The sequence below is a fragment of the Centroberyx gerrardi genome, chromosome 11 (genome assembly GCF_048128805.1).
Source record: "Centroberyx gerrardi isolate f3 chromosome 11, fCenGer3.hap1.cur.20231027, whole genome shotgun sequence".
NCBI lineage: Eukaryota > Metazoa > Chordata > Actinopteri > Beryciformes > Berycidae > Centroberyx > Centroberyx gerrardi.
This window is the reverse complement of record NC_136007.1, coordinates 21857883-21872170: the sequence shown is the minus strand read 5'-3', so window position 1 is coordinate 21872170 and position 14288 is coordinate 21857883. Positions and strand designations below refer to the sequence as shown.

Here is a 14288-nt window from a genome sequence, read left to right as displayed (position 1 = left end):
CACTTTTTTGTGAATTGTACATTTGGAACTTCTTTTCCCCTAAGAATGAAGAGCAGAAATAGCAAAGCACACCAAAGTAAACTGAGGGTCTGTATAAGAGAAATTGGGTTGTTCAGTGGAATGAGGAAAAACAGGCGCCTGTTTCTCTTCTTGTGCCCCCACACAAACCAATGATAAAACATAAGAAGGCTTAACGTCTGCATTGGGTGACAGTGGAGTAGGCAAAGAAACTGAACTGTGGCATATGTATATTTGTGTCAAGCTTATGTGGTCTTTATCTCTGTGCAGCATGCAGGAAGAGAGTGTCACAGGAAATGATAAGGTCTGATTGCCTGGAGAGAGGAGGAGGTTCATTACTGCTGTGACAGTTGTTGAGTTAGTTGAATTAGCAGCGAAGTCACTATTTCTCTCAAGACTGAATTTTGAAAATATCTTTTCACCAATTGAATATATAAGACTTGGAGAGAGAGAGAGAGAGAGAGAGAGAGAGAGAGAGAGAGAGAGAGAGAGACACACAACGGGACAGTCAAGAGATACAGTGATAAAATAAATGGAAAAATGGGAAAATATTATAGGGAAGATTGATAGAAAAGGGGATCCTGTGAGAGAGAGAGAGAGGGAGAGAGAGAGAGAGAGGGAGAGAGAGAGAGAATAGCATGTGAGAGAAACAGGCAGTGTGGGAGGGCGGAAAAGAGGGAGGGAGGAAGTCCCACACTTCAGGACTACTAGTGAAGCGTGTCAGCTGTTACTTATGGGAGGAGGCAGAGGACCTCTGCCATCAGTGAGGAGCGAGGTGGGAGAAGTAGAGGAGGAGAAGAGGCGCCCGGGTGTATATATGCAAGTGGGGTGGAGAGACCCTCCTCTCTCTGGGTCAGCCGACAGAAGATGAAGAGCCAAATCACCAACGCCCTCTCCGACTTCTTCTTCGAGTATGAGACCCCGCGCCAGGTGCTGGTGAGGAACAGGAGGGTGGGAGTGGTGTGTCGACTGATCCAGCTGGGGGTCCTCGCTTACATCATCGGGTAAGACCCACTCCTCCGTTACGTTTTTGCAGCAGGCAAACTTAAAGAGCAGGAAGGGCAGCGGTGGCTTTTGCATGTTTGAACTTGCCCGGATTGACACATTTTGATGCAAGATTACCTTTTTGCACCTTTTTTTTTGACCCTCTAAATTCCAACAACTGACTCATTCCAAGCACGTGTTGTTATGCTTATTTCTTGCTGGCTGAGCTGTAGAGAATGACATAACCGTGATATGTTATTTTTGAATTGCAGGACATAATATAAGAACATAATGTACACAATTTGGTGAAAAAAAACAAAAACAAATAGTGTCATTTTATTAAGAAAGGCATCTTATTTCAGTTAGGTGAGCTTGACATAATTGAAACTGGAGGTATCCTGCCAGGAACTGTTGACACGGTAAACAGACCTATCTGGATTTGAGAACTGTTGTAAAAAATAGTGACACAACTGCTGGCTGCGATGGGGGCAGAGCAGGAGCACGAGATTGGAGGAGACATATCTCTTATCACCAGTCTTGACTAATGCCCTTCTCTAACACCTACATTCAAGTTGAGACAACATAACCGCATGATTGTTAACTTACGCTTGTTGCCTGACTCACAAACCACATGCTTGCTATTACATGTTGGATCGCCAACACATTAGGTAGAGAAATTCTTTGGAAGGGCGAGCTTGGTATCACAACACACACCGGTTTCCTTTTTTTTTGTTGCTCTGAAATTACTCATGGACTGTGCGTGTGTGTGTGTGTGTTTGTGTGTGTGTGCATTTTGCCTTTCATGTCTATGAGTGTACATCTGTGAGCAGCAGAACCTGAGGAGCTGTGTGTGATGAACAAGCTGAGGCATATGCTCACACAGATAACAATCAAATATTGCCCAATCCACTGCCAAAGAGCACAGCGATATGTTACCTCTTGCTGGTGATGTTGAGAGGTGACCGACGAAATGTAATAGAGAAAGACAAATGTTAGAGTATCTTCACTCGCTACCAGCAAGGTCATATCAAAAGAAAACCGCCAGCTGATTTAAACTGATCTGCTGTGGTCCGTCTTGTCGCTGTGTTTGATCAAGTCCATTCCCCCAGAGTGCTGCTGTTGGTCCTCGCAGAACAACAAGCTCTCACTGAAACATGCGGTGATGGACTTTTTCATGACGCAGAACGTCAAAGTTGGCAATCGTCAAATAGTCATCAGCATCATCACCCCTCCATCACCCCTGATTTCTTTAATCTGAAACCTCGATAAAGCTCAGCTGGGGGATAATGTGAAATGTCAATATGGATTTTGTGTGCACTCACGAGGGAAAAAAAGTAGTCAAAGTGTCTTTCAGAGGTGTTGGTCCCTCTTGTCGCTTTTGGTATCGGGGGATCGCTGTGCATGAGAGACCTCCCGCCCTTTTCCTTCCGTCTTTCCCTCCTTCCTTCCTTCGTTCCTTCCCTCCTCCTGTCACCTATTTTCCCCAGCCATCAGGCCACATTAGGCCTGGCTGTGATGGGCACGGAGGGGGATGTGATTACAGAGCTGTCTAGGATTCTCCTCTGCAGGAGCCGGGCAGCAAGCTGACAGGTCGGATCACAAGTCAGCCTTCCTCTCGCAGCACAGGAGCAGACAGCGCCGGTGCTGCGAGACAGACACCAGCAGAGTCAAAGAGAATGGACAGGAGCTCAACCAGGAAATTTAGATTTGTCCTAGTCACATTTTTTGTGTGTAATTTCAATCAACAGAACTATGAACATTTTATTCTAGGTTTTGACGCACTGATTTAATGGTTATATTTTTGTCCTTTCGCTATCTAGACTACTCCCAATCCTGCCTTAGTCCTGGCATATATGAAAAATGATGCAGCTATTAGGGTTATTACTCACTCCATAAACAGAGAACACCCTTGCTAAAAAAGCTTGTGTAACTACATTTCTACAACGTTTGACAGAATAGAACACTTTGCACAGATCTGTCACAAAAAAATCCTAGACAAACTGTTTTGGAAATAATTTCTTTTAGCAGTCAAGGGGGGTGATTCTTATTTGATCACCCCCTTCTTATTTGACAAATAAGATAAAGGCAAAAAAAACAAAGCCTGATTTAATGGAAAGCAGCAGCTGCAGCAAACTGAATGCCCACTCTTTTAATTAAATCTCATCTTGTCACTTTTAAATCGACAATAATGGCAAACCATTGTTTAAATTTCACAATGATTAGTTGTCATCGTACCGTTTTTTTTTTTTTCATTATAATCTTTCTCAACAAAATGAAGACTAATCTCAGTGGCACAGTGTGCTGGGCAGAAAAGCCTTCAGCACATCAGAGAGAGCCTCCCCCCCCCCCCCCCCCCCCCCCCCCCGCCTCCCTGTTCTCCGTCTGCTGGGACAGATACAGATCTTACTTAGATTGCTGTTTTGGAAGATCCTTCCGTTATTTCACGCTCATGGGTTTCTTTATTCCATTAATGTGCTCCATTTTTCTCCACTTCCCCTTGAATGTTAGCTCTTACTTTCATAATCTGATTAGCCTAACTGATAGAAGTAACAGTTGTGGCGTTTAGTTTGTCGTGCGGACGGCTTAATTTAGGACAGATGGTTCAGGACGTCTGTTGCTTCCATAGCGCACAGAGAAATGTGCCACAATACATGCTGTCCTGTAGGCTTGCTGCCAAGGACTTATTGCTTTAGATATCCTATATAAAACCAGCATGTGTGTGTAAATAGGTGTGAAGTATTGGCCAATTTACCTATCATACATATCCATTGTACACCAGCTGTTACCCATACTTCCTGGCCAGACTGACAGACAGAGCCACACAAAGGTAACTGTGTCTGTCACCTCTCTTTAAAAAATAGGTCTAATCTGGAAGATGAAATCTATGCAGGAGCCTGAACAGTAAAATTTCCTGCAACCCATATAGAATATTCATCACATTCATTCCCACTAGTTAATATTCTCAGAGGTGGATGCCTAGCTATATCTCAGTTGCCCCTGGTATGCATCTGTTTGCACTGATAACCATGCAAGCTGACATTTTATTATGACATGCAGATATCTTGCAAATGGTGTCTGGGGATCTGTGGTATCAGCTGAAAAAGTCTCATGGTTGGTTTTAGGCAACAAACAGCAACTACTGACCACAGCTGCAACAGGAACGTAATGACAAAGGATATGAGTCACTTTCTACTTCCACCACTTTCACTTTCTAAACAGTGGACACTTTGTTCACACACTTGTCTCACACAGTTCACTGCAGCACTGCGGTGACTGTTACTTTACACATTTTGTTGTAACGTAGAAAAAATATTGTTTAATATCTGTGCATTTGAGGTGCAATATGTCATGATTTGTCCTTGTGGTGTCAAAATGACAAGCAGGACCACCACTACACATTGCGTAACCACAAACACTCGCATGTGTCATATAACGTGTGCGCCTGCGAGGTGTGCTGCCGGCATGTGGGATAGATATACAGAAATGTTGACATCACCAATAGATATGCCCTTGCCTGGGGCGGGGTGGGGCGGGGTGGGGCGGGGGGGTCAGAGGTGCGGACAGGCCTAACACTCCCTGTGACCTATCGCTGTCCCATGCAGGTGGGTGTTCATCTATGAGAAAGGCTACCAGTCCACAGATACGGCCGTCAGCTCTGTCTTCACGAAGATGAAAGGAGTGGGCTACACCGAGGTGGACGGGGACGAGAGAGTCTGGGACGTGGCCGACTATGTCTTCCCCCCGCAGGTTGGTGATTGGCCGACTGCGTGGGCCCGCACTGATTTACTGAAGCCTTTCATGGATGCAAAAAGTTTTAGCGTGTGCAAAACCAATGACATCACTCCTGATTGGTGGCAAATTGCCTTGCAGTTATCCCAAGTCTTAGTGCTGACTTTGAACATTTTAAAGGTTTTAGTCAATCTGGATAATAGTTAGAGGTCATGAAGTGAATGTCCATATGTGCATGTCAGAGTGAATGAGCATCAGGATGAGTCAGGCACTTCTAACTTTGGCCATCAAGCAATGTCAAAAAGCTTTACACCCTCAGGAAACTCAGTCATTGTTCAGATTACGACATGTTCAAAGTGTATTCCTGTTTATTTCCCCCAGTGCGTCATTATAGCAGTGTTGGCAATACAGTGTTGACCTGAGAACATACTACATCCGTGTTAGTTTGAGTTTGTGCCAGATCAAATCAATTAAGACAAGTCAGATGTGTTCTACATAGATTGAAAGTTACTGTCGGTACATAAATTTGACCCTGATCCACTACAATCTGCCATTGTCAACATGAAGGTATCTCCCTGCTTTTCAAGTTATTGCGTGTGTCCCGCATAAAGTTGGGCAAACAAACTGCCAAAGGGGAGACTTTGGTCAAACATATTCCTTTGTTTGCCTAAAATGTCGCTGGGTCTCGTTACCTGCGACAGAGGAATAAAGAAGACACAATGAAGATTGCAGTGTTTGCTTTGAGGTGTGGGTGTGGGCCTTTTTAATTTAGAGCTGGCTTGACTGGCATTGCAATCCCTGACAAACAGGATGAAAAGGTCATTTAATGTCCCACACTTTCATCTTAGTCAAAACAATTTGATCAGAAGCCTATTGACCTACCTTCAGCAGTTATAGTGTCACTGAAAGCCATCTTTGGGCATGAAAGATGCATTTGTCACCACAGTTCATGTGAAAAGGTCACAGGAATTATTCCACAGGACGAACATCATGTTCTGTATTTGGCCTCTGTGATGAGGAACCTAATGATTTACATGACCAGAGGAGAACACAGTGGTGCGGGACCCAGCATCTTGTTTTCATGGTGACATCTTCAAAATGTTACCAGCTTACAACAGGAAAATTCCCACGGACATAAAAGGGTAAAAGACCTTTCACCAGGGTCAAACGCAAATCTGAATTGTTTCAGCCGGCATTGTGAGTGGTGGAGAAAACCATATGAATCATTTTCAGAAGAGAGCAGGAATTTGAATGCGGTGAAGATTTCACAGGAGGGATCCTGATCAGAGAAAAGATAAATTGATGATTGGGCAATGATGATTGACAACTACATAATGTTTGACAACATCAGGCTTAAATCAAGTTCTAACATGTCCCCTCTCCCAATCCAAACCCCCCCAGGGAGACTCATCTTTTGTGGTAATGACAAACTACATTATAACTGAAGGCCAGCAGATGGGAAAATGTCCAGAGGTATGTGAACATGTTCCTGATTGTCTCTCTTTTTTTCCTTCTCTCTCTCTCTCTCCCTCTCCCTCTCATTTTCACTTCCATAAAAAGTAAAACAAAATGCAAAGTGGGTCTTATCATTCCAAATCTGTTTCCATAATTGGGTAGCTGTCAAATTGTAGCATCAATAGTGAAAAAAAATGACTGTTTGCCCAAAGACTAAATAAAGAGTGGTCATCTCATATGTCATACCACTCTAAAAATAAGATTGTTTTTACATTGTAACTCTTTTATAATACACTGGTCCCTTTACGTACACAAGCATGTGCACACACCGACCCCGATCCCTTGTGTATTACAGCTCGCTGGCAAGCACCGCTGCACCTCAGACGCAGACTGTGAAGGAGGGAGATTCAAACGTACGGGACATGGTAAATCCTGACGGCATGACAGTGTGCGACCTTAACACTCCTCACTGACTAACCGTCTGTCCTCTTTGGCCAAACTCACTTCCCCTTACAACTTCACACACTTTTAACCCTTTTCACGCCCTTTTACTGTGAAATTTCATCCTGATACACTTCCTGATTCTGCTAAATAGAGATCAGTTGGGGGTTTTCCTGTATCGCAGTTTGTTTTGCGAAGGGCTTTAACTGTTTAAGCCCTTCTCAGATCACATGATACAGTGATAGGAGTGTGATTGATTGAGAGAGCTGCAGGATCGCGTTGTATTTGCAAAGAGGGTTGTGGTTCTTTGCGACTAGCTGTTTGCCCTGTACAGTAGGAGCTATAATACACTCGCCCTGAATCATTGGAGTATAGCCACTAAGATAAACATTTAGACTATTCATGCATTCCCCTAGTCCTGCACCATGGGAAAAAAATGTGATTAAAATCAACAACTTGAGTCTTAGCAACCAAACACAGTGTGTGTATCTGTCTCATGGCTTGTTGATTATTGAAGCGCGCAAACATAAGTAAATCCCTGCCTTAAACAAGTAGACACCCACGCATATGCAGAGGCACGCAAACATTAACTCCTATACAGATGAACAGACACAGATTGTAAAGTACACAGAGACATTAAAAACAAACAGCCATTCAGACAAGAGCTTTTCTAATAAGTCCAAATATAACCAATATAACCGCAGCCAGTTCAAAGAGTCGTTACATAAATTTATGGTCCTCCATCTGTCCCGGGGTCAAATTCTGAGCCTTTCAAGTCCTCTGTATCAAACATCGACTTCAATCAGACAAGTGTTGGCTGATGCTTTAGATCTGTCTGTTTCAGAACAGTCACATTCACCTTGAGGTGCTTGTATCCTTGTTGAGGCAGCAAACTGTCACGATCCCTGTAGACAACTAAACAGAGGGGGCACCCCCGGGGCTACACAGGCTGGTAGGCTTCAGCGAAAGGTCAAAGATCCAGCTGAGTGACCAAACACCCCGGGGGAAACTGTCTGTGAATCTCACACTTATCCAACACACGATGAGGGAGACTGATACCAGCAGAGCTAATCACATGGAGGAAATTATATGTTGGGATCGGGGCGAGATAAAGCGAACCACTATTTCAGCATTTGCTTCCCCCTCAGTGGGGAAATTTTCTTGCGTGCCTCTGTTGATACTGAATGTAGATAAGGACAAAAAGTAGAAGTAGAAAGTGTTTAATAATGCTTTGACGTGGAAGCCTACGTCCTCTCTGCCTTTGTGCCAGACACACATATTGTACTGTTGCTTCTCTCTTGCTCCACTTCATTATCACTCATCATAACTCTCGTCTATCCCCAAGGACACATGACGGGAGTCTGTGTGAATGACACTCAGACGTGCGAGGTGTTGGCTTGGTGCCCCATTGAAGACGATCGTAATATACCAGAGTATGCGCAAACACTGAATTTTTTCATAACACATGATGACACTGACTTATAATGTCTGAGATGATTGATTGGTTTTGTAATGATTCTGTGTGATTAGTCCGATTACATAATTGGCTGTGTATGGGAAATATAGTTTGATGACTATTGTATACTTGCATGAAGCTCTTCAACACATTGATACTCAGCTCTGTTCTGTTTGTTTCCATCCAGTCCTGCTCTGTTGATGTCGGCAGAGAACTACACACTGTTCATCAAAAACTCTATCACTTTTCCACTGTTTGGCGTTACAAGGTGATGGACCCCTCTCATGTCAAATCACATTGTTTAGATTGACAATAAATACTAGAAGAAATGCCCTAGCTTGCAAGCAGACATACTCCAAGTATGCGACAAAATATTACACACACCTTGTCTTTTCATGAAACAGAGTGCTTGTAAAGATCTAGGTCAAACCTATGATCCCTTATAAAACACCTATTAAATCCATTTCAGTTATGACATGGACGAGGGGGACGGAACAGGATAAAGGAGTATTTTTAAGGCTTGACACAATCGAGACGTGAATTGTGCAAAGGAGTGCAACTCAATACTAGCAAAGTGTCCCTTATATTTTGTGCACTCAGTGCAGAACTAACCGCTTCAGGATGAAATAGCATGAAGAATCAGTAGAGGCAGACACAGGAAAAGCCCTCCATCCATTTCATTGGTCATTATCATGCTGAGATAAACATATCTAGTGCTGAGTTTACACTTTCCTTGACAAAATGGACACACTAGACTAAATGAATTATAGTGGTGCTCAGGAGGAACAGACCTTATTTGACCCACAACTGCCAAAGCATACAGAATAGGAGAGTGGCTCATACAGAAATAGTGGGAGCGATAAACGTGATAAAACTGTTTCTTTTTAGACGATGCACATGAAATCTCCATTTATCACTTTGCATTATGACAACCAATTGTCTTTTCAGGAGTAACCTGGTGGAGAGCATTGATGCTGGGTACGTCAGCAAATGCCTCTTTGATCCAAAGGAAGCTCCACTGTGCCCCATATTCAGACTGGGGGACATAGTCAAGCTGTCTGGCTTCAATTTCAACACAATAGCCAAAGTGGTAAGTGTGCTGCATAGGATCTTTATCAGGGAGTGAGCGAGAGGGAATGACTTGCAGATAGATGAGCAATGCTCCGTTTCATTTGAATCACAATTACAGCTGCACATGAAGTGTCTTTGTTGGTATTTAGTTCCTCTTGTTGTGATGATGGCTTGCATTAGACTGTGTGTATTGCGTGCTTGTGTCCTGACAGGGAGGGGCCATCGGTATTGTCGTCGACTGGACGTGTAACCTGGACCTGGATGTAACAAAATGTAAACCAAAGTACAACTTTCACGGTCTGTATGGGAACCCCGCTGAGAAAGACAACGCCAGAGCGTCAGTGGGCTACAACTTCAGGTGCTTTGAGATATTTCACTAATGTAGCAGCGGCTGAGGTCCGTACTGTAATGTGACCATGCTAACCAGCAGAAACACAGGCATGGTACATACATGGTTAGCCTTGGTGCAGGTCCTTGAAACCTGGTTAAAGGAGTTTTGATACTCTGCCATCTAATGAAAGTTTTATCAGTCAGGACTTAAGGTAGTAAGCAGCTTTATATCTCTTTTTTTGTTTAGTGAAAAACCTTATAGAATATAGACTTATTATAAGTCTATCAGATGTAGGCTGGTAGGACTCAATTTAATAGCCTCACTTTTAATTTGTTTGTCTGTAAGTGTCTGTCTCAGCATTCAGTGCTTGGCCCACTTTCATTCATTATTCAACAGCTTATAATAAAATATCCCCTATATGTCAACTTTCATTTTCATAGTGAAACTGTCACCGTATATTTATAATTACTGCACACTTCACAGTCCATCATGGACTTGAGAACCTGCTATTTGCTCTTGATATAACTCTGTCTCAAGTGTGTTAAGCTTGTACTAACTGCAGACCAACTGGAGTTTATAATGTTTACTTTCCCTCAGAAGAAACAGTTCAACATGCGGCTCTGAGATCTGTCAGAAACTGACACTTGTTATTGCATATTGTATTCCAAGACAGTCTGCTCTCTCTGCTCATGCATCAGCATAGTCATTAGTATACCATTATTTACACCACAGCCAAGGTGAATATACAATGCTAATTGATGGGTGTTGATTAATTTCAGATAATTGCATGAATTATTAGCCTTCCTTGCCATTCATTATGTTTTGGGGTAACAACACATAAAGTGTTTGAGCATTATTCCTTACTAATGAGACCATTCTGGGGGAGGGATAGACACCATTAATTTGTTTAATTATTTATAGGGGTTAAATTCTGTAGATTTGTTGCTTTGTTCTGGTTCATTATTATTATGATTTACACTTATCTCATTTCCCCCATGAGATGCTACATAATGGAGGCATGATGTTGTGCAAAACAGAAGATAGGTCCTTGCAGGTTCTTGAGCAATATGATTTCAAATGGACAGATGTGCGCTACGTGGGAAATGTACAGATTTACCAGACTTACCTTGACAAATTTTCCATATGTAACATACTGTATGTCAGACATTGCAATGATTTTCCATACCTGTTTGTAGGTATGCAAAGCATTATATGGAGGACACGCATCAGAAAAGAACCCTTCTCAAAGTGTTTGGCATCAGGATAGATATCATTGTACAATCACTGGTAAGTTTTATCTCAGAGTATACTACTTTCAAGTGAATTTCCTACCGGAGAGATGGTCAAGGGGGAAATTTGAATCTTTGTCACACTGTCTTTCACAGGCAAGAAAATTTGATATCATCCCAACATTGACAGCTATAGGCTCTGGAGTGGGCATTTTTGGAGTGGTGAGTTTTAGCTTAAGTAACACCTACATGTAAAATGAATTTCTCCGTCTATTGAATAATTTGTACCAGACATTTTATATTTTTCAGGCAACAGTAGTATGTGACTTGGTGTTGCTGTATTTGCTACCAAAGAGAGAATTTTACAAGAACATGAAATTCAAATATACAGATGCACATGCACAGGTAAGCTCTATCGTGTGTATTGTCTCATATACAATTGAAAAAATATACTTGGGAGTCACTCAGTTTGAACACTAGATGGCAGCAGAGAAGAGTTTAACAATAACAGTCCAGAGGCAGAGCAGACCTCAACGTATTCAGTGGCATAATAGTTTATCTGCTGTCTCCAGGATGTTCACTGTGTTATTTCAGCTCTCTTGAAGGAATGCTCCAGTGCTAAGCCAGTGCATGCATCAGATCTCAAATCTCACTAACACAGAGGAGCAGTGACCTTAATCAGATTAACGCTGTGTTTATTTCCATGGCATTCTTGACATCATGAAAAATAGTACCGGCTATCCTTAGATATCATCTCACATAGTTACCAAGCAATGCAGCCCATAGTCTTGTTAGAAGCTGGAAGATCCTCTCCTCCTCCTCAGGCAGCTCCCCTCTTCGAGAGCTAAATGAAACAGGCAGACCATTTTGTATTTGCAGCACGACAGCGAGTCGCTCGGTTTAGACACAAGCGTCTATTACACCCTTGAAGCAAATGCAGGACAAGTCCAAGCCACTGACCAGTGCAATGTGAGTGCATGTAGAAGCCTAGAAAGTAGAGTAGTATTCTTAATGGATTCTATCACGTCATATTTATTGATGTGGATCACTATGGCACATTACTGGACTTAACTATGTGGCTCTTGTCCTGCAGGACCCTGATTCAGAAACATGCAGCACAGAGAGAGGAGCCAAAGTAAGGGGCTAATGTCATACATCTTTGTTAGGATACTTAACCATCGGTATTAACTCTGCTATCTAGCTACATACACTACCAGTCAAAAGTTTGGATACACCTGATTGAATGTACTATGTTTTTCATTCTCTTAAAGCCATTTTGATCTAAAGGCTTATGCTTAAATACTTGAAATTTGTTTCTTAGACAAATATAAATAGTGAAGTTGATGCCTATGTATGAATTTCTTTCCACAGCCTTTGCCTTTTCATCAAGGCAAAGGGTGGCTACTAAAGAATCTAAAATATAAGATTTTGATGTCTTTACTATTATTCTAAAATGTGAAAAATAGTGAAAATAAAGAAAAATGGGTGTGTCCAAACTTTTGACTGGTAGTGTACATACATACTGTATCCTATATGGTTGGTTCTAAAATTGATCTCTAATGTGATGACTGTCTGTTTTACCTGCTATTCATGTGTAGGAGTGACCAGGGGGTAAACTCACAAGCCATGGGCCATGCCACTGTGAAAGTAGACTGCACTGGAACCCTGCAATAGCATTAAGACGCACACACACACACACACACACTTAAAAGGACTCTGGGGGACTGGAAAGGACACGGTCAACTGACATCGGTCCATGTGTCCTCTACAGAATTTGTTTTCGATCTTCAGCAGCAGACCCACCCTCCACTCTCAACATGTACCAGAGCATGGGACCCTCCTCCCACTCATGAAGTCGCCCTGAGTGACTGTGACTCTTGCTATTGTGTGTAGAGCCACAGATAGTGTAGCTCAGCTGTATGTGTACTTTTTTGGGTGTAGCTCGGTTGCGTGTGTCCTTGTTTTGGGTGTAACCTCGGTCTCTTACCTGTGTCCGTATCCATCCATAAGTGAAAGCACAGTGTTTGGCACTTCAATGCTCCCCTGTGTACACAAGTCATACCAAACTCATCCATGACCTCTGTAACTGCGTCTGGTTTTTTTTTTTTCTCTCACAAAGCAACTTCTAGACACATAACATGTGGATGTGCCACTTGGAGGCGGTCAGAGCAGAACATAAAACATTTAGTTAAGTGATTCATCCTTCATATGCAGTTTGTGATCGACAAATACATTCAATAAAACATGTACAGTGATTTTACTGCTTTTTGTTGTATCCATGTGGTTGGCTTTCTGGCAGATACAAGTAGTCAAACAGGAGTAGAGACAAAAGTGATGACCAAAGATCAAATGATTCTTCTGTTTGTTTGTTTTTTATTGTCTTTGATTATGTCTAGGTGTACAAAAAGCATGCAAAAAATAGCGTCTTTATATATTGGTACATATTTACATTGTAACAATTGCATTCCATTAAGGGTGTGCCATGCTTTTGTTTTTGTATGAGTGACTAGACACGGGTCAGTGAGTACATTCAGAGAAATGCAACACGAGACGGACATCCAGAAACACAGTGACAGGCGCCTTCAACACAGATATCAGGACAGTCACATATGATACGCAGCAGCACATACGTCGCACCACAGCGCTGCCCCTGACTTAACATTATGTACACACTCATTCCCACACAGTCCGCTACCACTGGAGAAAATGACGACCTGAAAACAGGAGAAATGAGTCTTTTGATGAAGACTGTGGCAACTGCACCCATCGATTCTCCTTCTGCGTTTCAATGCGTAAGTACTGCAGTAACAACACTGAATTAATATGGCAACAATCTATTAACTAATGTGGTGGCTGGGTGGCATGAAGAGACGGTCCTATATTTAGAGGGTTATAGGTTTGATCTTCAATGGCAGCTAGTGATTATCCCAGTCACAGTGTCTCAATGAGTTATTGAAGCCCTACTTGCCACTTCAAGTGCTCTGAACCCTGCAGTTAAAACTGTGTTATTATATGAATATGCACAAAGAAAATGCAGATAATAATTATGCAAATCTACTTTTGTTACTGCAGCTATTACAGCATTTTGACACAGACAGGAGAGTACGTTACTGGAAACTAGGAATATCTTTGAGTTTCTTTAGAAAAATTTGTCAAAAACCAAGTAGTCATGCTTTGACATACAGAACAATTACAAAGAGTAATGCATAAAGAACAGGAAGGCTGCGAGAACATACCCATGTAAAGTATATACGGTTTTGTACAGGTGAACCACACAATTTCTTCCTTGATCATATACCATGTTTCAGGACGGAGGCCGTACCAGCAGTGTCATAATTGATCACAGGTAGTAAATAGAAAAGTGCAAATATCATTTAATTTTAAACAGTATTTTAGTTAAAGTTTCACCAAGGACAACCAAAATAAAGCTAAAAGGATTGGTGGCTTGAATGCTCTGAGCATGACGGGCTGTATAACATTGACAGCAATATATATTGCACTTCTGACACTGACAAACGAATGTCTGTACACACACACAAATGTAAAGTCGACACGCCTAGATAAAGACTCACTC

The 14288-nt window shown here is 42.2% G+C and overlaps 1 protein-coding gene across 9 annotated transcripts; it reads left to right on the top strand.

Moving 5' to 3' along the window:
• The first annotated feature begins 759 nt into the window (after positions 1 to 759).
• p2rx1 (purinergic receptor P2X, ligand-gated ion channel, 1) lies at positions 760 to 12974 on the top strand. 9 transcript variants are annotated; one of them, XM_071900839.2, is made up of 14 exons: positions 760 to 1022; positions 4605 to 4749; positions 6133 to 6204; positions 6542 to 6599; positions 7973 to 8060; positions 8271 to 8351; positions 9032 to 9173; positions 9367 to 9512; positions 10682 to 10772; positions 10871 to 10936; positions 11024 to 11119; positions 11594 to 11683; positions 11808 to 11862; positions 12323 to 12974. In XM_071900839.2, exons 1-13 carry the CDS (start codon positions 886 to 888, stop codon positions 11859 to 11861), a joined length of 1266 nt encoding a protein of 421 aa, XP_071756940.1. In that variant the 5' UTR covers positions 760 to 885; the 3' UTR covers position 11862; positions 12323 to 12974. The 9 variants fall into 9 exon arrangements, with proteins under 9 accessions (XP_071756940.1, XP_078142528.1, XP_071756932.1 ...); XM_078286402.1 differs by having other exon boundaries at positions 761 to 1022; positions 6542 to 6611; positions 11808 to 11849; positions 12313 to 12974; XM_071900831.2 differs by having other exon boundaries at positions 761 to 1022; positions 6542 to 6611.
• Positions 12975 to 14288: the final 1314 nt, after the last annotated feature.

Coding starts and splice junctions, on each gene's coding strand:
- p2rx1 (XM_071900831.2), top strand. CDS start 886: ATGAAGAGCCAAATCACCAACGCCCTCTCCGACTTCTTCTTCGAGTAT. Junction 9,174..9,366: donor TCAACACAATAGCCAAAGTG/GTAAGTGTGCTG, acceptor GTGTCCTGACAG/GGAGGGGCCATCGGTATTGT. Junction 10,773..10,870: donor ATATCATTGTACAATCACTG/GTAAGTTTTATC, acceptor TGTCTTTCACAG/GCAAGAAAATTTGATATCAT.